At 38.5% G+C, this 24,606-nt stretch overlaps 1 protein-coding gene across 2 annotated transcripts in view; it reads left to right on the top strand.

Moving 5' to 3' along the window:
• The window catches only part of gsg1l (gsg1-like), a 37,058-nt gene extending 13,011 nt beyond the window's left edge, over positions 1–24,047 (top strand). The window contains exons 3-5 of one of the 2 annotated variants that reach the window (XM_051941245.1): positions 488–640; positions 9,370–9,485; positions 17,375–24,047. In XM_051941245.1, the coding sequence (XP_051797205.1) occupies positions 488–640; positions 9,370–9,485; positions 17,375–17,923 (818 nt within the window). In that variant the 3' untranslated portion in view covers positions 17,924–24,047. The remainder of the gene's footprint in view (positions 1–487; positions 641–9,369; positions 9,486–17,374) is intronic. The other variant, XM_051941247.1, reaches the window with a different exon arrangement.
• Positions 24,048–24,606: the final 559 nt, after the last annotated feature.

The following is a 24,606-nucleotide window of genomic DNA, read 5'->3' on the forward strand; positions in this document are numbered from 1 at the left end:
CATGCTTCACGTCATGATGATGCCACCACCATGCTTCACGTCATGATGATGCCACCCCCACGCTTCACGTCATGATGATGCCACCACCATGCTTCACGTCATGATGCTGCCACCCCCACGCTTCACGTCATGATGATGCCACCACCATGCTTCACGTCATGATGATGCCACCACCATGCTTCACGTCATGATGCTGCCACCCCCACGCTTCACGTCATGATGCTGTCACCCCCACGCTTCACGTCATGATGCTGCCACCGCCATGCTTCACGTCATGATGCTGCCACCACCATGCTTCATGTTATGCTACCACCATCCCCATTCTTCACGCCATGATGCTACCACCACCGTGCTTCATTGTTTTTACTCTGTGGTGAGCTGCCCATGCGATATTTCAAAGGAACTCCGAATTCTGTTTATGATTTTAGAAAGCATCCAAATCCTCAGCAACTCTGTGCATAACTGAGTTGTGTTGTGTTTTTTGTAGGCGTGTTGTGGTTGTCGGTGGTGTCCGAAGTGCTCTACATCCTGCTGCTGGTGGTCGGATTCAGCCTCATGTGTCTGGAGCTTTTCCACTCCAGCAACGTCATCGACGGACTCAAACTCAACGCCTTCGCCGCCGTCTTCACCGTCCTGTCTGGTAAGACGGAAGCCTGATAACAATGAATGAATGACTGAATGGTTTGAATGAATGGTAACACATGTAACACAATCTTCTTCTTCTAACTTTCTTAGATGTAGGTTTAGTTAACCTACTGCGAAGATATAATGTGGAGATGTTTAGAGAAATTTTTAATCACTTCAATTTTTACATAGATTTCACAGTGGGTTTGGTCTTGGTTGTTGATTGCTTTTAGACTTATGTCAGACCTGGGTTTGGACTTCTTTTAGACTGATCTTGGACTTGGATTTGGATAGACCTTTGAATATTTTTATTTTTTGAACTGGCTTTAGACTGGCCTAAATCTTGATTGAGCTTGCTTTTGATTGGTTTTGGACTGATTTCAGATGAATTATGGACCTGGTTTTGGACTTGTTTTAAAATGGTGAGGTTGGTCATGGACTGGGTTTGGACTGAGTTTTAGGTGGTATCAGACCTGGTTTTGGACTGGGTTTTGATTGATTTAGGACTGGTTTCGATTTAGATTTTTGACCTGGATATTGGACTTGGGTTTTAGACTAATTCCAGAGCTGGTTTAAATGACTGGCTTCAGCTGGTTTAAGTCTTGTTTTTGGACTTGTTTTGATTCCATTTTAGATTTGGTTGTCTTGGTTTTGGAATGGCTTTTGAATGGCTTTAATTTTGATTTTTGAAACTAGGTTTGGGTGGATTTTTGACGGGTTTTGGACTGGTTTCAAGTTTTGGTTTTGGGCTGGTTTTACACAGTGTCAATTTAGATTTTGGATGGTTTCAGACCTGTTTCAAAAAAATTTCAGTCTTGGTTTGGGCCTGCTTTCAGTTAGTTTTGGACTGAGTTGTATATATATGGTTTTGGATTGGGCTTAGACTGTTTTTTAAATTATTTGGTTGCAGAACTCAAATCTGTTTTTCATCCCATAATGTCATGTGTTACTCTGCTGTACTGATGAAATTCTGAGGCTCAGAATTTTTGATGGAAAAAGTCCCTTAAAAAGTGATAAATCTGGACCCACCTCTATGCAAGTATTCATAGAATGAAGGAAAAACTTTGCTTCAATAAATAGAGTGACTGTAGATAATTCTAAGGAGATCAGAGTTTTTTTTGTTTTGTTTTAAAGATTTGGTTGATTTTTAACAGACTGAACCTCCTCCTGTAACACACTTTGGGATGCTGAGATTTACGAGCAGAGCTGCAGATTTGCGAGGCTGGTCGGGGTTAAAGGTTATCCCCTGGAACCCTTAGCTGTGACGCTGCCAAGGATTTTTCTCCCAACTCCTGTTAAACCTCTTACACAAGAACTTGGCTCAGCATCTGCCGTTCGTCTGCTGCTCTCAGACTCTCTAAAGGACATCTGCAGCACAACGCCGGATCTTTTCAAACCACAGTTTACAGACTTTGAAGCTACAATTATGGCTCCGGTTCCTCAGCTAGCTCACTACATCTAAGCTGAGTCACATTTCTAAATAGCATGAAAACTGATGAACATTCTTCATCATCCAAATGTTTTATGTTGGGAATCAGTATATGGCAAACATAGAAGATGCAGCTTTAATTAGAGAAACAGGACTATGGCTTGATTTTAATAATTAAAGCACATACAGAGTGACAAAAGTAGATCAACAAATATCCCAAAAAGTCAACAATGAGGTTAAAATCAGTAAAATAAAACTGAAAACAATTATGTTTTCTCAATGTTTTGGCTGTGTTCAGGCAGTTTGAACCCAAGACGAGACTGGCACCATCATATGCATCAGTTTAACCGTCATGTGTTTCTTCACTGTAAATTAATTTTTCACTGCAATATAAAGTTCTGCACTGTAGAAACAGAACAACCATGAAGGACAGAGAACGTCAGAACTGTCGTCTGTGCAAAACGACAATAATATTATCACAAAGATGAAAAAATGACCCAAAAAAATGTGGAAATAACAGGCAGAAAATATCTAAAAAATGTAAGATGCAGAAAAAGGACACAAAATAATGCAAAAATAACCAGCAGAAATTGCAGAAAATGACAAAAGAAATGCACGAATAACAGTCAAAATGGCACAAAAAAGCACAAAAAGAGTAAACAAATGCCAAATAATAGTCAAAATGTTATAAGACATAAAAAGACATAAAAAGAAAAAAACAAATGCACAAATAACAGGCAAAATGTCACAAAAAGACATAAAAAGAAAAAACAAATGCACAAAAAACAGTCAAAATGTCACAAAAGAGAAAAATACAAATGAAAAGCACGAATAACAGGCAAAATGACACAAAAAGACAGAAAAATACAAAAGAAAAGCACAAATAACAGTCAACATGTCAAAAAAAGATGCAAAAATGACAAGTATACATATACAAATATACAAAATTTACCCCTTGACGCCTCTTGTCACAAATTCTCACCATACTGTTTTCATTCCGACTGCATCCGAGATTGCATCCATTCTCCCAATGCCTGTTTGTGCATTTTCAATACGTACCTCGGAACCTTTTGCAAGCACTGGTTTCTGGTAGGACCGGTCGGAGTTTGACCTAATTATTATATATCTGTTATTACTGTTATTTTATAGATCTGTTCTATGTGTAATAGGTAAATTAACAATCTCCACTTAGTTTAGTATCAGGCGGAAAGCAAAAACATTCAAAAGTTCTTTTTAAATTTAATTGTAAATAAATTCAAGCGTTGAGGGGTCAACAGACAAAAGACACAAAAATGCTGATAGTATTTTTTTAAAAATTTGTTTCCGTACTTGTCTTCTCTCTCCTCTGTGGAAACGCTGCCTGCAGTTCAGCCGAAAAGTCATGAATGTTCACGATATTTTTTGTTTTTTACAGCATCTGCTCATAGTAAACTGTTATTTTTGAAGCATGTAGAATAAAGTAAATTATTTTTAAATCACCTTTTTACACCTAAATCTGGTTTGCTTCTAAAAGGAAAACTTGCCTTTCTTAGCCAAAAGCAGGTTCTGGGGTTCAGAGGATCAATGTGATGTTCAGAAGAGAATCTTTTTATTTTCTCTTTTAGACTTGGAGTTATTATATAGGTTAGTGGAGAGAGACAGGAAAGTGTGGAGGAGAGTGGGGGAATGACCTGCAGTAAATGTCAATGGGCTGGACTCGAACCCATGAGCACTGTGTCAGGGACTACAGCCTTTGTTTACGGATCGCCTGCTCAACCAGTTGAGCTACCGGAACTCCCCAGTACAGAATCTTTAACCAGTAATAGCACGAAGACCGAATAGTTTGTCCTGAGCTAGTAGAAGGTCACACAGTCATTAAAATGCACTGTTTATGGGAGGTGACAGATTTCTATATGTTTATTGACTGAAAGGAGCATTTTACTATGTGATGCTGCTTAAAAACAGCTGTGGAGTGTCTGAAGGTCCTAAAAAGTCTTCCAAAATTAAAATTCAGCTCCAAATATGCTATTAAAATGTCTTGAATTTATTTTCTTGTATGCTGGTCTTATTATAAGACCACCTTGTTCAGCGTCTGTTTCAGCGGTTGATCATCTCCCAGCTTTTTGTTTAGGGTTTGAAGCTCATTAACTCTCAACCCGAGGGTTAAACTCTCATTGCTCTCTGAATGTGAGTTAAAGCTGCAGCTGTGCAACATCTGCTCCGACAGTTAAAATCAACCAGTTAAGAAAGTGAAACATCTGGGAGGTAAAGAGATCAAACCACAGCTATAGAAAGGGAAATTACACTATTGTTTACGCTTTCTTAGATTTTCCAAATATATACCTGTGAACAAAAGTTTCGATCATCTTGTAAAGCCGTGTATTTCATGTCAGTCTTAAGTTTCCAATGACACCTAGAACTCTTTTCTACGATGGAATCATTGAAACACGTGAATCTTTGTGTAAAGCTTCAGTTCTACAGAGCATGATACTGCCACCACCGTGCTTGATGGCAGGTTTGATGTTCTTGGGGTTAAAAAAAGACCCACTCAAGACAGTCTGAAACCAATCCTAAAAAGGTCTAAAACTGGGACCAAAATCAAAGCTAAATCAGTCCAAAAATGTTCAGAACCAGTCAGAAAACAGTTTGAAACCGGTCCACAACCAACACTGACACCAGCTTTCAAACAGTCTGACGCCAGTCCTGAAAAAGTCAAAAACCAGGGCAAAATTAGCACCAAAACCAAACCTAAACGACTCCTTAAAAAAGTCCAAGACCCGCCCAAAACAGTCTGAAACCAGACCTCAATCAAGACTGAATCCAGCGTAAAATAAATCCTAAACCGACTTTAAATCCCGTTCAAAACTAGGTCCTGAACCAGCCCAGAAGCAAGACTGAAAGCAAAATAAACCAGTCCCAAGAAAGTCCAAAGCCAGTCCTAAATCACTTGTAGAAAGCCCCAGAGCATAATACTGCCACCTCCGTGCTTGATGGTAGGTTTGGTGTTGCTGAGGCTTAAAGGCCTCACTTTCTCTCCTCCAAACATATTTCTGCTCAGTTTTTGTTCCATATGACCACAGAACTTTCCTCCTGAAGACCTTTTCTTTGTCCATGTGATCAACAGCAAACTTCAATGGAGCTTTAAAGTTCTGCTTCTAGAAGAACTTCCTTCTTCATGGATCCTCTCAGCTCACGTTGATGTAAAACACCGTGGACACTGACAGCTGTGTTCCAGCAGCTTCTCATTCATTCAGATCTGCTTTTTGATGATTCCTGGTTGATTCTTAATCATCCTGACAAACTGTCTCTCAGCAGCAGGTGACAGTTTGTTTTCTTCCTGATGGTGGCAGCAACACAACTGGACCATGAACTTTATACTGACAAACAGATGATTCCAAGTGACTTTCTTAATTTTTTGGAGTCAGTGATTTGTTTTCTTAGATCTTTGCTGAGTTCCTCAGACTTTCCCACTGTAGTGTTTGAGTATAATGAGTGGATCTAATGAGTTCTATTTAAACTGGATCAGAGGAGTCAGCAGCTGTAGTCAGTCACTCACAAGAAGTTAAGAGGCCATGAAACTAAGAAAATGAGATTAGCACTACTGTCTACATCATCAGAACTGATAATTTAAGCGGCTGTTTGTATATTTTTGATCAGCAAATTGTCATATTTCAAGACAATCTTTACTAAATCAGCGAAAGAACCAAAATGCCTGATTGTGTTTGAAACAAAGATTCATGTTAATCATTCTTTCACAGAAAATTTCGAGTTATAGTAGTCTTTAAAAACTCAAGACTCACGTGATATACATAGTCTTTACAAGTGGATGTAAACTTTTGTTTGTGACCGAACATCAAAACCATTTTTCTGTTATTTTCCTGGTTATTAAGTGTAATTCAAAACAGGTGAAGTCTTTAAAATAACAGTAAATAGTCTAGAAAATCTCCTTCAGTTTGGACCTACAAGTTCCTGTCTCACATCTGCTGTAGATGATCTTCACCTGACCAGACGTTCACAGCTTTTTCTCATGTGACCTGCACACATCCACACTAGTTTATGTCCTAGTATAACTCTGAGTTTTACTTCCTATTAGAGACTTGTAGCTGATCTGTAACCGCTGCATCGACTCCCTCACTGCGGCTGCTTCTGATTTATTGTAAATTCATGAGTGATTACGTCTCCGTCTGTAATTGATTGGCGCGCCACATTAAATCAATTGATTCTGCATAATGACTAATTATGAGAATTACATGTGCGTTGATTTATTACTGAGCCGCGACTCACACATGAAGTGATCTACGACTGTTTTGTCTGTGGTAATTATGGCTTCAGATTATCTTGTGCTCTTGTTATGTAAGAGCAAGAATCAACGCTGGTGGTGCTCGGGAAATTTGTCCTGAGCTAGTAGAAGGTCACACAGTCATTAAAAAGCACTCAGTTTATGAGAGACGATAGATTTTTATATGTTTATTGACTGAAAGGAGCATTTTACTATGTGATGCTGCTTAAAAACAGCTGTGGAGTGTCTGAAGGTCCTAAAAAGTCTTCCAAAATTAAAATTCAGCTCCAAATATGCTATTAAAATGTCTTGAATTTATTTTCTTGTCTGGCATTGGTACTAAAGTTAGTTAGAAGTTTATTATAAAATCCATTACTGGCTCCCAATCATGTTATAAATCAATAAACTCACCAGAAAACCTGTTCGAATGCCAACATTGCTGCTGCTAAAGTTGCCTGGAAGCTCATAAAATCATAATGAGCAAATATCAATTTTTATATGACACATTATTCAAAATAAGTTTGCTGAGTGTTTGTGTCCATTAAATGTCTGAAAAAACAAACATTTTTCCAACAAAAATTATATTTAATAACTATTTTTTTTTGTTTTCATGAAGAATCATAAAATAGTGCTTATTAAATGATAAATTAATGATATAAGCGTCTCCTTTAGTTGAAACCATTAAAGGATAATTCTGTTTTTTTTGTGCCTGCTGGATTCCCTTTAAAGCATCTATTGTTTCTCCATGGGTCATGCTAACTTTGCACTCTCAGCCTCTGATGTAGAGATTGAGGGATGCGGGAAAACAGAGCAGCTTTCCAGAATCTCTGATTTTTACATGAATCATTTTAAATGTTTGTTTTCAGTCTGACTGAGAGAAAAAAACAGAAATTAGCCGCCTCCTACAGACATTGTGCTAACTGCATTCTTCTGCATGGCCCTCCAAGCCTCTTCCACTGTGACTTTCTAAATGTGCCTCTGATGAAGTTGCCTGGCAACAGGGTGCATCCTGACCAAATTTGAGCTCTCTCGGGGTTACACTTTTTGAGTTTATAGCTTTTGAAAATGTCCAATAATGAGACAAAATTGTCCAAAATATGCATCATATTTCAGAATGGCCGCCTTCTTGTTGGGTTATGGGTATTGATGCAAGAGACTTTTTTTGTGTGTCCTGACGAGTTACGTATGCGTACTGTATTTCGTAGCTGCAGATGCGGTCTAGGGATTGAATTTTCATAATATTCCAGGGAGCGCTATTTTGGCGCAGACATGTGCCATTTCCCTAAAATATCACATTTTTCGCCTGTCCTGATGTGTTTCTTCTGTCCTCTGTAGAAGATAGGAACCCAAGGGTTTCAATAATAGATGTAATCTAATTCTGTAGACTGTTCGCTCCGCACACACATTGCATTTGCACAGCGGGAGTTTGGTCTTATTTCACTCCATATCCTTTTATCATTCTGTTTTTTTTATTATATTTTACAATATAGTATATTTTTGTGATGTGTAAATTGCTGCTGCAATGCTGCAGTTTCCCTTTGGGGATCAATAAAATCCTCGGTCCATGTATGATAAAGGACAAAGAGTAGAACATGCATGCATCTCATAATATCAAGAGCCAAACAAATAATGATGCAACACTGAGGTTTCTGTGAGAAGGAAGATTTGCAAAAACAAACTCCATCTCGTATCTTCTCTCAGCAGAATGAATAAAAAATGTATCATGTTGATGGTGTTTGTATTAATGGATCCAGTTTAGACTAATATTTTTAGCTGGTTTAAATACTTTAAAACTGTTAGTCAAAGCTTTTATAAGTTCCTATTTTTAACAGTAGAATTGTTTTGATGTTGCAATTTTGGCCTATTTTTCAGTTTTGGTACAAATTCATGCTTTTTTCAATGATTTTACACAATAATAGTATCTTTAATTTTACTAAATATTATCTGTAAAACAACAGTTAAAGCAGTTGAAGCATGACATGAAGCATGGTGGTGGCAGCATCATGACATGAAGCATGGTGGTGGCAGTATCATGATGTGAAGCATGGTGGTGGCAGTATCATGATGTGAAGCATGGCGGTGGCAGTATCATGACATGAAGCATGGCGGTGGCAGTATCATGACATGAAGCATGGCGGTGGCAGCATCATAAAGTGAAGCATGGTGGTAGCATCATGAAGTGAAGCATGGCGGTAGCAGCATCATGACATGAAGCATGGTGGTGGCAGCATCATGATGTGAAGCACGGTGGTGGCATAATTACTAATTTCTAGTGTCCCTTTTTGACCTCTATTACAATGTTAAAACTGTAAATTTATATTATTGTTTACAGTTTTGGCCTTTTTTGTTGTTTTTTTGTTATAGTAAAAACACAAATTCATTCTATTTCACTGATTTTACACAATATTGTTTCTGTAATTTCACGACATGCTACCTGCAATTTAACAAAATAGGGAAATTCTGTTAAAGGACTGTTTAAAAAATATTTAGTATCTTATAATTAAAATATCTTAATATATAATCTTAATACACACATTTTTGTTGTATTTTTCTCTTGAAAATAACAACAAATATCCAAAAATAACTTTTTGTTGTTGTTGCAGATTTAAAAACAGTACAAACAGTGTAATTTTATGGTGTAACATAAAAGAACAAATTACCATTTATGAAAATACAGATTTTTAAAAATTATTATTTTACAGTTTCTGTTATTGTACTTGCATTTAAAGTTACTCTAATAAATTTGTAAAAATCTGTAAATTACCTTTAAATTTTTTGAGACATTGCAGTTAAAAACACTATTTTTTAAAAAAAACATTATTTTTGGTTGTTCAGTTGTTCTTACGTTTGCTGTTGCTGCCACCAAGTGAAGGTTCAGCAGGATTTCATAGCTTAAAACTTAGATTTTTTTTTACTGTATTTCTACAGAAGAAAACAATGAATTAATTTTGCTGTTTCAGAGTCACACAGCATTGTCACATTCACGTTGATTGTGGTAGATGAAAGCAGGAATTTGTTGTTATCGTGTTTTAGCAGTGTTTGTGTTGCGTTTGTGCAGGTCTGCTGGGTATGGTGGCCCACATGATGTACACTCAGGTGTTCCAGATCACCGTCAGTCTGGGTCCTGAAGATTGGAGGCCTCACAGCTGGGACTACGGCTGGTCCTTCTGGTCAGTAAGTCACCGATTTACATTCATACTCAATCCTTGACTCAACCATAAAACGAGTCTGCACACTGAAATTTAATGCTTCCATGTCCCTGCAGCATGACTCAGAACTCACAGAAACTGCACAAATATGCCGGTAATTTTGATGACTGAACATTCCTGCACAACTACTGAAGGACAAACCTTGAACGTGGCAGAAGAATGTAGTGAAATGTACTAGAGTGCGTATTTATCCGGTAAAAACCAGATGCCAGACATGTACGCTGCCACCACAAAGTATTCAACCCTGTGATAGTTTCATCCCTTTATTGCTTTTCAGCGTTGAATTGTGGTCTAATTAATTTGGCTTCTTTTACAAGAATTTGCAAAAAACAAACCTGAGTCTTTTGTGGCAAAGTGAACACAGATTTCTACAAGGTAATGTCATTTAATTAAAAGTATAAAAGAAGTGACTGCAGAAATGTTCCCTCCCTTTAAAATGTCTCACCTAGTTGGTGCTACACAGTTAAAGAAATAAAGATGATCTGAGGTCAGTGAATGCGTCTCAGTGATTGTAGCATAAAGACTCCTGTATCTGGAAGGTCCAGTCACTGGTGGATCAGAACTACTGGATAGAACTACACCACGAAGACTAAAGAACACTCCTAGAAACTCTGAGAAAAGGTTGTTGAAAAGCATCCGTCAGGAGATGATACACGGAAATTTCTGAATATCTCTTGGAGTCCAGTTAAATCCAGTGAAGGATGGCCACTAAGACACTTATGACTCCTCTGAAGAAGCTCCAAGCTTCAGCAGCTGAGATGGAGAGACTGTTCATACAACAACTGTTGTCTGTTCTTCACCAGTCAAAGCTTTATGGGAGACAAAGAGAAAGACTCTGATGGAAAAAGCTCAAATTAAATCTGGACTAGAGTTCACCAGAAGACATGTGGAGACTCTGAAGTCAACTGGAAGAAGGTTCTTTGGTCTGAGGAGACCAGAATAGAGCTAACTGAGAATTAGTGTCTGGATCTGAAAAGTTCTGTTCACTCTTGATGCCTGCATCTACTAAATACTGACTTGAAGGGCTTAAATCTATATGCAATCCCTTATTTTACTTTGTGTATTTTGATTAAATTGACATTAAACAAGGTTGTTTTTCACTTTGTCTAGTCCAAATTGTCAAATTCTTGTCCAAAAAACCAAATTAAATTGATCAAGGTTAAAAATCAGTGAAAGGGGAAAACCTCTGAGGGGGGCCGAACACTTTTTCTCTTCACTGAAAACAACATCGACATTAGGCCTCCAATTATCCAATCATGTTTACGACGGCTGCTGCTGCACTCGGCAGGTGGTGCTCAGGTTCACAGAGGCTGTTGTTTCTCAGATAATTATTCAGAAGGACTTTTTGGTCTTTAATCTGAGCTGCAGCTGCTGTCTGGGTTCAAACTAATTATTTGTGGAGGACAGCGGGCGTCAGAAAAGATCCTATTAAAACTCTACCCTGTATGTTGTCTATGCAGCATTTTATTGGGCAATTTCAGTACTTTCAGCAAACGCTCCTAAACCAATTACATGCATATTTTAGTGACAATGCAGCTTTAATAATAATCACAGGAGCCATAAGGTAGAGAGGAGCTCGGGGTGGATGGATGGGTGGTACTTTTCAAAACTGATAATCACAATAAAGGAGGTCCTCGGTTTACGACGTCCTCGACTTGCATCATTTCGCTGTTACGTTTGAACTGATGACGGGCTGGTCCTCGCTTTAACATACAATGTTTCGCTGTTACATTGGGACTGGTTCAGTGGAACTAGACGAGTGAAGTGGATGAATACTGCATGTACAGTAGTCATCACATGGCGCTGTAAGACTGTTTTGCGTACATTTGCCGCCACACTGCATTATGCTACATTTGCTAACTTCATTATGGCTCCCAAGCGTAAGTCAGACTTACAGTTTACATTTTCACCGGTATTTTCCTACCAAAGTGGGAGCTAATGACAGTTTTCCTTACTGTAGTTGTGCAAATATGTAAACTGATTGATATCGTGATGCACTTACTGGCTTTGTTTACATTTTCACCGGAGTTCCGACTTACAACGAAAATCGACTTTTGTCACACCGTCGGAATGGAACTTCGACGTAAGTCGAGAAACTCCTGTATTTTACCTTTTTTTTCTACTAATTAAAAAAAAACTGCATTTCCCGTTTCTTTTTTAGAAAAATGTAAGAAATAAGAACCTCTAGACACATATACATGCACATATAAGTTCAAATAAAATAAAGTAGGGACAAGAAAGTGCATTACGATAAAATAATATAATATCTAATTCAGCCATCAGTTATGTTTATATATAATTTAAAGTTTATGCAATTCAAATGTGACATAATTATCAATTTCGAGTTTTCCATTGTCGTTTTTCCATGAAAAAATGTTAAAAATTGTGTAAATAAAACAATTAATGGTGCAATACTATTATAATCAAAAATGGTAAAAAATAATCATTCAAATTCTTCCAGTTAAAAACATTAATTGTTGACCACATTAAAATGTTTTCAACTTCAAAATTTTAAATCTAAGCTCATGAATTAGATTTTTTCTTTTATCTTGCAACTGTGCATTTAATTAGGCAGTGGGAACAGGTCCCTTTTTGGAGTGTACATGAATAATATATTCTTAGAACTGCCTAAAGCATCTCAGCTGCAGCTATTCATGCATATTACATGAAAATCATGGGTTTTTGTGGGTAAAAGCTGAATTTCAGTGTTAATTCGTGTTCTGAAACAGCTGATGAAGGTCATGGAAAATGATAAAAAAGCTCCACAATGATTTCTAAATGGGCTTTATGAACTTTATCTGCTGTTTCCAACGTTGACAATGAACTTTCCAACCTCAAAGATACAGTTTCTTTATACAGAACTCACCAAAACCAGCTTTGCAATGTGTTTTTTTTTTTTTTTTTAGAAGAATCATGCCATAATAAAAGGAAAAAAGAAATATATTGCTGCTGTTAATAGCCACATTTCAGTGAGTCACTGAAGAAAAGCTTCTCGTTTAACATGAGCAGGGAGTCGATCAGGATCATTAAAGTGGAATAAATTCTTCAGCAAGATTAATTTCCACAGGAACAGAAGCCACAAGCTCCATCGGGACGAATCTAAAGTATGAATGATCTCCGACATTCTTTCTGAACTCTATTTCAGCACAGGGGACTACAAAACGGGGACAATCTTTTAAATTTTTTAAAATTGAAAGCTGGAATATTGTACCTTGTGACTTTTTTTAATCATCTGTTGATTCAATTCTAATTCATATTTTCTGCATCCAGTCTAATTAACATGATTTACGGATGTGTTTTATGAATGAAACAAAGAAAGAAGCTCCTTTGCGATCATCCTGAAGGCTGTAATCTTAAAAATATAACCTTCAAGAATGTATTAATGCATTAACACACAAATTATAAGTTGATGTAACTCAGTCTTTTTGAGTTCAGACATGTTCTAATGATATGTACACAAAAATGTATTCATTGGCATGTTAACCATTAAAAAACAGGCTAAAATTGTAAATGATATCCACATTAAAACAAATATATTTTTAAATATTTGTTTTTGTACAACACGACTGTAAAATGACACAGTTTGCTGTATTTAAATCATTAAAATAAAAAATGTTATTTTACACATATTTGCTGCTATTTAGAAGAAATGCGATGTTTGTTGCAGATTGAAAAATGTGAACTCTTCATATTATGATACTACCGCCACCGTGCTCCACATCATGATGCTGCCACCACCATGCTGCATGTCATGATACTACCACCACTGCGTTTCACATCATGATGCTGCCACCACCGTGCTTCACATCATGATGCTACCACTACCATGCTTCATATCATGATGCTACCACCACCATGCTTCATTAATGTCCGCTAAACATAGTGTTCAGTCTGATGGCCGAAAAGCTCCATTTTGCCTTTTATTTTGAAGTGTGTGTTATGTATAACTGTTTGCACTATTTGACAGATATTGTTTCCTTGATCTCCATCAAACTGCATCATATTCTCCTTATCCGAGCAGAAAACCTGCACATTTTTTCCTAAATTCCATGTGAGAGTCTAGTTTTTACTTGTGTAATACATGTCCTGGTTGTTTATTTGGTGTTTTAGTGAGCTAATATGATTTGTTATTGTGTTTTTGCTTTAAACATCTGTGTGACACAAATGGTTAAATTCTAAACACAGTGATTGATCACTGTGGCTGACATTAATCTGTGTATTAATATGAAATCCTGCCACAGTTTGGCTTCCTGTTTCCTCCAGATAAGCAGTGATGGATTGCATCACTCCTGTCTGAGTTTTGAGGTTATTTACCTTCATGGTTTTTCTTGCTCGCCACGTTTCATGATCTCTGCTTGGTATTTCCTCGGTGTGCAGTGTTTGGCAGCTTGTTTGCTTCTTTATTAAATAGCTAATATCAGAGTTATTCCCTCCACAGTCGCTCAATTAGCAGCTCGTCAGTAATGAGAACATTAGGGTTGAAGAACTACGAGGATTCCCCGAAACACCACAGATGGCTTCTGAGTCAAAGGAAATGTCTCCATCTGGTCGATCCAACCTCCTGGTGTTCGTAGCAGGACAAAGACACTTTGGTTTCAAGGAATTGTAAAAAAAAATGATCATGGAAGTAGCTTTTAATTGTCTCTGGATCTTTGAAGTGCCCAAAGGTTGAATCCTAAGATGTCCCTGAGGGGATCTAACAAGCAGTAGGTGATTTCACCCTCCTGTCAGCATCATTTTGAGCTGACACCAAAGCTTGTTAGGAAAAGTGAACTTGTCACTCATGAATGCTGAAGAAATATCCCCGAAAAACAGCGTATTTGTAGAAGGAGAGAGAACTTGCCACAAATCTGAAAAAAAAACCAGCATGTTTTTGGACTGTGGGAGGAAGCCGGAGAACCTGGAGAAATCCCACACATGCACAGGGAGAACATGCAAACTCCATGCAGAAACATCCAGGGAAGGCCTGGATGCAAATCAGTGATCTTCTACCTCCAAGGTGAAAGTACTAACCACCAAGCCCCTGTACAGTGCCTCCACGTATTATAGATGGTACACAGTTTACATTTTTACAACTGAAGTTGCATCAGTACAAAAAGGGTGACTATGTCCCAGGTAGGGGTGTTCCAGTCAAGTTTTCCTGCCCCAGTCTGATCTGAGTCATTTAATTTTAGCATCTGCTGATACCAAATTACAATCTGAACCATTGTCTTGGATAATACATACTAAAATCAATCCACTGTATATTCTGGACCACTGAATAGCTCTGCATTGTGATAAAAATTTCAGCTTCCAGAAATGTTGTTTAATGTTTCGTAGGTGTTCAGGAACCTTGTTGGAAAACTCCAGTAGGACAATATCTGAAATGTAATTTGGAAGTGGTAGGGTGTACGGTGGCTCCACAAGTTCCAAAAAAACAATATTTTCTACTTGCATGTGAGAAAATATATTGAAGATCAGATGTAGTACTTTGTTGTTCCACCAGGTGGAGCCTCTGTAGAGACCAGAGTAGAGTGCCTATATAATGAGAGTGGCGACATGATGGGTCCAAAAAAATTTGGTCACGTGATCTATAGGAGCCATTTTGTTTCCAATTCCTGAATGCCGGTTATGCCTGTTAACGTTGTTTACAACGCAGAGAGTAATTCTAGGTCTTTTTTGGTTTCATACATACCTGAAAAATGACGGGCTGTTGTGCCTTTGGGTGCACAAATCGATTGGAGAAGAGATTACACATGTTTAGATTTCCCAGGAGTAGTGAAAGAATGAAACTGTGGGAAAATAAAGTCCGGAGAGTGGGATGGAAACCGACTTCATCATGATTTTTGTGCCAGGTTAGTCCCATGTATGTACTTTCATGTTATGATGTATGGCTGAATGACAGACAGAAAAGTTTGATGTGATTTTAGGCAGTTGTGGTTATTTTGACTTTGACCATTTTCATGCATGGAGATGCATGAAATACGGGCCGCTGAAGTTTAACGGGATAACCTGTTAAACTTCAGCGGCCCATCTGAGCTTCCACAACAGCCTCCCTGTTCATTCACATGATTTCCAATTCAACAAACAGCTGACAGTTTTCTGTTCCCTATTTTCTGTTTTCCGTCCAACCTGCAGTCACTTATCAGCCTCATATGACCCGAACAGGCTCCGTGTTGTTCACCTGTTTCTGGACTGTTAGCCGCCGTTAGCATGAGGATGCTGTTAGCCATATGCTTACAGCTGCAGCAGCGTACAGGCGGACGGGAAAACGTATTTTACTAAATTGACCGAAGCTGAAAACTCGATGATAGAAACATTATACACCATGGAAAGCTTAGATTCTTATGAATCCGCCGGTATAAACCACTTTTAAGATGTGATTACCACAGCGGGTAATATAAACACATTTGTCCAACAAACAGCAAATAACGTAAACAGCACAACTCACCTTTGAAGGCTCAAAACTAGTCACAGATGAAAATATTCCACTAAAAACGGCCATGATCCAACCTTGGACATCCAGACAAAACAATCCAGTAAATTATTTTGTCCAAAACATGTCTTGAAATCAGTAAACAATCCATAGTTTTCGTGAATGTCCACCTCGCGCTGCGCGTCCCATATTGAGTGAATGGAAACAAAATGGCTTCAAATCCCCAGTTGTCGCCACTCTCATTATATAGGCACTCTAGACCAGAGGAGGCGTCACTCAGACTACAGCCAATTCATGTTGGCAAGAAGAGAACACTGTGGGAGTTTAGCTTGTAAAGGGGCACCGTGACAAAGACTTCTGTGATGGTTACTGACCTTCGAATGGAATTCATGTACCAATCTGCATGTTTTTGATTTGTAAAATTACTCAAATCACCATCCCTAGCATCATGCCAAAAATCGTGTTCTCCCTTTATGAAACCTGTGTGACAGCAGGTGAAAAGAAGGATGAAGTATTTTGGGCCAATTTTTACTCATTTTGGGTAATTTGGGGCCATTTTTAATGACTTTAGGCAAATTTCAAGTCAATTTGGACAAATTTATAATGATTTGGAGAACTTTCAAGATATTTTGGTCAAGTTTTCTGTAGTACCTGGTTGTTCCACCAAGTGGAGCTTCTTACTGCTTAATACTGTAGAAACCAGAGCAGGCGACACTCAGATGGGCAGTTCATGTTGGCAAGCAGAGGGCATTGTGGCTAGTAAAGGGGCACCATGACAAAGACTTCTGTGGTGCTTAATGACCTCTGACCAGAGCTCATGTATTTAACTGGAATCAACTGGGACAGAATTTTTATATCTCTGTGGCAAATGTATGTTCCGAATCATGTGTCCATTGACTAAAACGGCAACAACAGCACAGGACACATGTCCACTGTGCTCATTTTGTGCCATCAATTATTGATAAGTCAAGCTGTTGACTACTGAATAAGTAAATTATTCATATCGCCAGGGTGCTGCCACAGATTGTGTTCTGTCTTTACGATACCTGTAGGGTAACAGACATAAACAACGGATCAGGTTTAGGTTTGAGCTCAGTGAAATCGCGACCCTTCAGTACAAAAAGGTTTTGAGATTGGATTGGGACTTCTTTAGTAGCTGGAGTGCTGGATGAGAATTTTTGATTTTGTCAGTATTTGAACAACATAAGTTATGCAATAATAATAAGCTGAAATGCAATAAGTTAAAGAACAGTTCTGAGTTGTGATTAAAGGTTTGTTTTGCTGCAGATTTGTATCTCTTTTTTAAAGAGTTAAACAGAACCTAATGCAGTACATTTTGGGTCACCCATTTGAACACGCTGACAGTGTGCAAAACTTGTTAATATACTTGATTTAAAAACTTCAAATGACCTGTGTACCTTCTCCCTGTGTCCACCCAGCTTGGCGTGGGGCTCCTTCACCTGCTGCATGGCCGCCTCAGTCACAACCCTCAACTCCTACACCAAAACGGTGATCGAGTTCCGGCACAAGAGGAAGCTGTTCGAGCAGGGCCTCCGCGAGGAGCAGAGCTACCTGGACCAGGAGGCCTTCCACTACTTCCGGGACCGATCCCTGCAGTCCATCTCCAGCACCGTGGAGGTCTACCCGGGCCACAGTGGGGCCAGGGCAGGCCTTGTTGTCGGGGGGCCGGGTCCAGGGCCCGGTCCCGGTCCTGGTCCAGGTCCGGGACGTGGAAAGATGAGATCCGCATCAGCCTCCATAGACCTGGGGGAGAACACAGACTCACTGGGGGAGGAGCAATGCTGAGTCGCCCTCTGGTTTGGGAGGTTTTTGTGGATTTGTGGACCCAGCCACTGATTCTTCCACCGACTGAAAGCACAGCAGCTATTATTTTCTGTCTGAAGATGATTATTGACAATCTTGGAGGAAACAAACTATTAAAACCTGACAGACACGTTTCTCTGTACATGAAAACCAATATAACGTGAAAAACAGGCTGTGAGATCTGTGACGTTGCGGATGGACAGTAGCTAGAATATGTCGAGGTGCTATGTGCAGTATTTTAAAGTAAAAGTGCAGTCGCTGTAGCAAAAGATAGAAAACACTAAAACGATAAAAAGTTGCAGTAACAGCTTTACAAGGAGGGTCAAAAACTCAGAGCTGCAACAGGAAATGTACAGTGACTATAAAAAGTATTTACCCCCTGAGTGGTTTTCACCTTTTTATGCTTTTCAACAATAAATCATGGTCAATATAATTTGGCATTTGTTGACAAGAATGTACAAAAGCAGATTTCAAATTTCAAAGTTTCTACAAAGTGATTTCTTGAAAATATAAAAAAGCAATTACAGAAGTATTCACTTGCATGATGCTGCCACCGCCATGCTTCACGTGATGATGCCACCGCCATGCTTCACGTCTTGATGCTGCCACCACCGTGCTTCATATCATGACGCCACCACCATGCTTCACGTCTTGATGCTGCCACCACCGTGCTGCATATCATGATGCTGTCACCGCCATGCTGCATATCATGATGCTGTCACCGCCATGCTTCACGTCTTGATGCTGCCACCACCGTGCTTCATATGATGCTGCCAACACCAGGCTTTACGTCATGATGTTGCCTCCACTATGCTTCACATCATGATGCTGCCACCGCCATGCTTCACGTGATGATGACGCCACCGCCATGCTTCATGTCTTCATGCTGCCACCACCGTGCTTCATATCATGATGCTGCCAACACCAGGCTTTACGTCATGTTGCCTCCACTAAGCTTCACATCATGATGCTGCCACCGCCATGCTTCACGTGATGATGATGCCACTGCCATGCTTCACGTCATGATGCTGCCACCGCCATGCTTCACATCATGATGACGACACCGCCAGGCTTTACGTCATGATGCTGCCACCACCATGCTTCACATCATGACGATGCCACCACCATGCTTCGCAGTCAAAATGGTGTGTGAATTACACGTGAAATATTCCTTCCATTTCTTAATGATGGTCTTAACTGAAGTCCAAGCTATCACTTATTTTACATTTTGTATCATTAATTGATAACTCAGTTTGAAATAGTTTTTTGTTTTAACACAAAGGAGCTTTTTTGGTAAATTCTTAAGTTATGACCCGATGTTGAAAAGCAATTAAAGGGAGGAAAATACTTTTCATAGACACTGAATATAATCCCAATCTGGGCAAGGACACGATGGACGTCCATGACCTGCAAGGCGAGGGTTCCACAACATTTTGATACTCAGTAAAGAGGAAATTAGCAACTTGGAATCTCGCTGCTGTTTCTCAAGTCTTCCACCTACATTTACCTTTGATAACCAGAACCTTTGACTCATGTATGAGCTTAGTTCCAACTTATTTCTTTGAACAGCATTGTCAAACCCACAGATTTTATGATGGTATCCTAAAAACAGCTCACCCAGTAGGGCTCAGCCAGCAGTAAATATGCTAACAGATTAGCACGTTAGCCCTGTCTCCCATCTGACCCTCAATCTGCGGGTCAAGTCAGTCCCTGGAGAGTCTCCCAGGCGACGACCGACTGCCAAACACGCTCCAGAACATGATGGTTTCTGAACCTCTGTACATGTGTTTTGCAGAAAACTCTGCAGCTTTTGGAGAAAGACGTCACGGAGAACAAGGCAGGTCTGCCTCGGGACAGGAAGCAGCAAAGATTATGTGTTCCTTTTCTGGGTTGATTGTGATTATTGTGAAATGCTACACATAGCGCTTTTAAGCAGGTCATGTGTGGGCCATGTCCTATTTATGTTGACGAATCCAGTGTGAAGAGTTCTGTGAAATGTCTTTTTTCCAGCTGTGTTGAACTGTTGCGTAGATGGTTTTCACAGTTTTACCTCCAGGATTCAGAGCAAGTTTGGTGCAAGAGCCAAAGAGATTTATAGGTTTTGTAGTGAAAAGCTTTTGTGTGCAGTCGTGAACAAAGCAAACTGTAAAGGCTTTCCGTCTTGCACCAAACTCTGTAGGCAGCATACATCTCCATAACCGAGCCGTAATGTACAGGGCCGTCGGTGTGAATCTGTCACTTCATGATAGACCGTCCAGTTGCCTGGCGGTCGCTGGGTCACTTCCTCTCTGGAAATAACGTCCTCAACGTTGTCCTTGGAGAGTTGCCGAAGCTTGGGCTGCTCCAGGGAGCTGTTCACCCTTCACCTCTCTGGAAATTAGCTGCGTAAATGTGCCGCATGCGAGTCTCATGGGGGCGAACGGAGGAAATAAATCCTCGCAGTAAGTGAACGTTGCAGATTCTTAAAAAGAAAAGGCAGGTTGTGAATCACCACGTTGATGGAAAATGGATTTTGTGGGCTGATTGATGTAAATCTAACGGAGCCTGATTCCAAACGTCTGAGTCTGATTGAGGCTGTGTGTCCACCAAAGTGTTGTTTTGGAAGCATCTTTCAGCTAAATAACATCCCAATTAACTGGCTCACCTGGTTGACCCAATTAACTGCTCCTCCTAAGCATCATTTTTTTATATTTTTGAAGACGTAGCGCAGGATGGGATGGAGATAGATGCTAAGAAAACAACAGTATTAACACTAAACCCTGGCAGTTTCTGGGCGGTTTTTATCTGCGTCCATCACATTTTTCTTCACTCTGGCTCATTTTTAACTGCAATATAAAAGTCCTGCAGCTTTATGGAAACAGAACAACCATGAGGAAGGAGAAATCACTCAAAAACAGTTAAGAAAGATGCAAAAATAACAGAGAAAACTTACGCAAAGACACAAAAAAGCAAAAATTACACCAAGTTACTACACTGTCGGTAGCTGGTACCACCACCAAGGAAAAATGAAGGCTCTACATGCAATGGATATTATACAACATACATTTTGAAATTGTTCGTATACTGTCTGCTTTGTCTACACACTGTGTGCAGTTCAGCTGAAAGAGTTACTGAAGTTTTGTCATGTGACTGTTGGTTACAGATGAGTCGTAAGATGCTTCACAGTTGCGTCAAAAAGTGAAGAATTTTTTGTTTTTGATAAAATCTGGGCAACAGCCAGCGATTTATTTGTGACTCATTTTAAAATGGAGACATGCAGAATAAATGAGATGTTTTGTTTTTTTGGTATTAGTCCCGTCTTGTTTCCACTGTGATTGGATGGCTGGGTAAGAAATGACACAGATAAATGCAGGATTTTACCCAAAGCTGAACATTTTTCAAACCCAAGAAATGAAATAAATAAAATACACTGTCCTCATTAGAAACCACTTTTATGGACACAGTCCTAAGAAGACACTGTTATCTTCGTGCTATTCTGACTTCCCAAATGTAGACTATGGGTACATCTGAGTAAGCTTTTTCAAAATCAAGAAGTCAAAAAATTCTGGCAAAGATTTGGATTGTGTCATAAAATTTCCCCAAGAATACATCAAAAATATTTTAAAACTTTACTCTCAGAACTACTAGTAATTTGCACTGGTCATCTATTTTTTTCCTAAACCCTCTAAACCCAAAACCAGCCAGCAAACTTGAAAGTTTTCTTTACTTGCCTGGAAAATCCAGACTGACTTTATTTATCTATTAATATAAATACAAATAAAGGCAGTCTGGCATTGTGATGATAGGAGACGATTTCAAAAAGGAGGGGCTAACGAATGCAGCTTGAACGAGAAAGAACCAATCAGCGTAACACGGATGTGACGCACAAACAAATCGACCTTGAAGTCCATGTAGTCCAAACAACAATGGCATGCAGCCGAGAAAGCGTTGCGGTGAATGATTACTGCCGTTTTTGTCACAAAAATCTGCGAATACATGGGGTACTCTCAAGTACAACACTTATTTTTGAAAAGGCTACGCAACAAAAGACTCCTTCCGGACGATTAGCGGTGTTAGGAATGACTTTGTTAATGTTTGTGTTTGGTTACAGGAGGTACGCAGGTGTTTTATGGGTAATCCAGGCGCTGAAGATGACGCAGCATTAACTCCTGCCTCCCGTGCTATGATTGGTTGTACCAAACTTTCCCGGGAGGGAAACGCGATTCAATTCGCCCAATGCCAAACTGATTCTCCTGTATCTCCTAACATGGAGATAGGAGATTACATGGAGATTCAGTTTGGATTTTCCAAGCTACTTCTTTATGTTAACACAGAAATTGTCAAAATTATACCCAGAAAGAATCTTTCTCTTCAGTAAAGCAGTCAAAAATACGCTAAAAATTGTGACGGTTTATGATTTTAATCTTTGTCACTTAAAAAAAATGCCAAAAATGAAGCTTATGCACCAAATCGTTTGAAGAAATCAAAACAAACTTGGGTTTTCAATGCAACTACGAGGTCATGACCAACACTCACGTAACAAAAATCGATGACCAGAAACTGCTTAGGGTTTAAAGCCTTAACCTTTATTTAGGCTTATTGAGTAAAAGCATCTCTTTTACAAGAGTCATGACAATTTAAATAAGGTTTAGACTGAGCGTGTATTATAGTAATAAAGTCAATCAAATAAAGGACACCTGTCAATCACAAGGTTGATCCATCCCTAAACATACGCTGCTTTATTGTCTATTTTCCTCCAAATGTTGTTAGAATTTACAAAATTAACGTCATGATGTTTTAAAGGAGACTACAAACTAAAGATTGAGACCAAAAACTCACTAGGGAAACATTTACTAAGGTAACAAATTGAGCAAGAAGCTGGGTCATTGACATTTGACTTCTTTTGCAGCCAAATGAGTCGCCCCTGCTGGCTGTTAGAACAAAATGCATGTTTAAGGCTTTACTTTTCAGATCCATAGTTGATATGCAGTCTGAGTTCATAACATGTACATCCAAAATGTATTGTATCTGCCTTCAAGTCACATAAAGTTGATTTGTATTCATTGACTGATTCCAGCTTTTTAAGATTCAGGTACGGATCAGTGTTTCCTGTCAGAGGGGTTTAACTCTCTTTGGTGAAGACTTTGTAAGTTTGCAGTCTTTGACATTCACAAAAAAGCAGCTTTTTGACACACTGAAGGAACAGGAGGAACCAAAGAAGCAGAATATGGTTTCTTTAAGTCTGATCATGAGCCTATAAACTGGAGTTTGAGCTTAAAACTAGCAAATCATGCTAATAGTTCAAACTACATCTGTAAATGAGCAGTAAAATGAACTAACAAGAGATTCCTTTTACATTAGTTTTTGAAATCACTGTTCACATCAGACTAGGCTGTAAAAAAAAAGAAGTGGAGAAAAACAGTAAGATGACTGAAATTAAAGTACAACACAAAACAATTAATGTAAATTTTCATTACTCATTTTGCAAAGAAACTGGTCTTTTACAGATTGTCCCTGTTTTGTTAAATTACAGATATTGTCTACACTGTTAAAATCTGTAAGCAAATGGTGAAAATCTGAAAATAACCACAATCATTTCACAAAACAGGGAAAATCTGTAAAATAACAGTAAATTGTTAAAATGCTTTATTAGCATAACATTTAAAATAACTGTTGATTTGTTAATTTACAGATAAAATCTGTAATTTTACAAACATTTATGTACAATTTTACAGAAAACAACAGTGATTATTTCTTTTCATTTTTTACAGTGTAGCAGCTTTTGCTCGTTGAAATAAAGTCAAAATAATTTTACAGTCAAACATTTTTTTCATTCAGTATTAAGAAAATTAGATTTTATATTAATTTAATTTGGCTTTATTGGCATAATGTTTAAAATAATTGCTGATTTGTTAATTTACAGGTAAATTTACAAACATTTATATGCAATTTTACCAAGAACTACAGTAAAATTTCAGAGTTATTTTCCATAAAATTAATATTATTGTCTTTTACAGTGTATTGGAGGCACATGTTTGGTGTTTTGGTTGAGAATCAGGTATAAAATGTGACAGAAAGCAGCTGCCGAGGTTCCTGATGTTACGTAAACGTGGAGGATTGAACCAGCCGGGATTAAATTGGCCGGCGGGACCAAAGGGAGGTTTTCGGGCGTGGACGTAATCCGAACATGAGTTTTTAAGCTGTGAACTGAAGGTCTGGGGCAAGTCTGGAATCGTCTGATGTAAACACGACTGGAAGTCATGTTCTGTCTGAATGTATTTACTGACATATATTTATCTATGTATTACACCTCCTGGCTCCTGTCTTTATTTCACGTTCAGTTCAAATGCATGAAGTTCATTTTGTTAACTACACGTCAGACACAACTTTCTAATGTGAAAAACTTACATGTGACAGAAAACAGACATATTATTATATTCCATTAGTGAAAAAAAACACTGATATCACAATTCTGTTTTCAGTTTTATGTTCAGGGTACTTATTTGGTTGGCCTTTCTCTGCTCCATTTTCATTAATTTCACCTAACTCTTGTTACACGGTCAATTTTTCTAGTTTGCACTGTAAAAAATTAACACTTAACAGTTTTAAAACTGTATTTATTCATACAATATGCTGTTATTGTACAGATTTTCCCCATTTTGTTCAATCACACACAAAATCACAGGACACAGGTCTAAGAAAAGAGCTGAAAATTGTACATTTGTCCTCAACAAAAATTTGTATTTTCCTAAATTCATACTATATATTATATATAATATTTGTCTGCAATGTAACAAATTTCTTTCTTCTTTTTAAAACCAAAAAATATTATTTTATAGGTTTTTGCAGCTTTGCATGTGTATATTTT

Source organism: Acanthochromis polyacanthus, chromosome 21 (genome assembly GCF_021347895.1).
Source record: "Acanthochromis polyacanthus isolate Apoly-LR-REF ecotype Palm Island chromosome 21, KAUST_Apoly_ChrSc, whole genome shotgun sequence".
Taxonomy (NCBI): domain Eukaryota; kingdom Metazoa; phylum Chordata; class Actinopteri; family Pomacentridae; genus Acanthochromis; species Acanthochromis polyacanthus.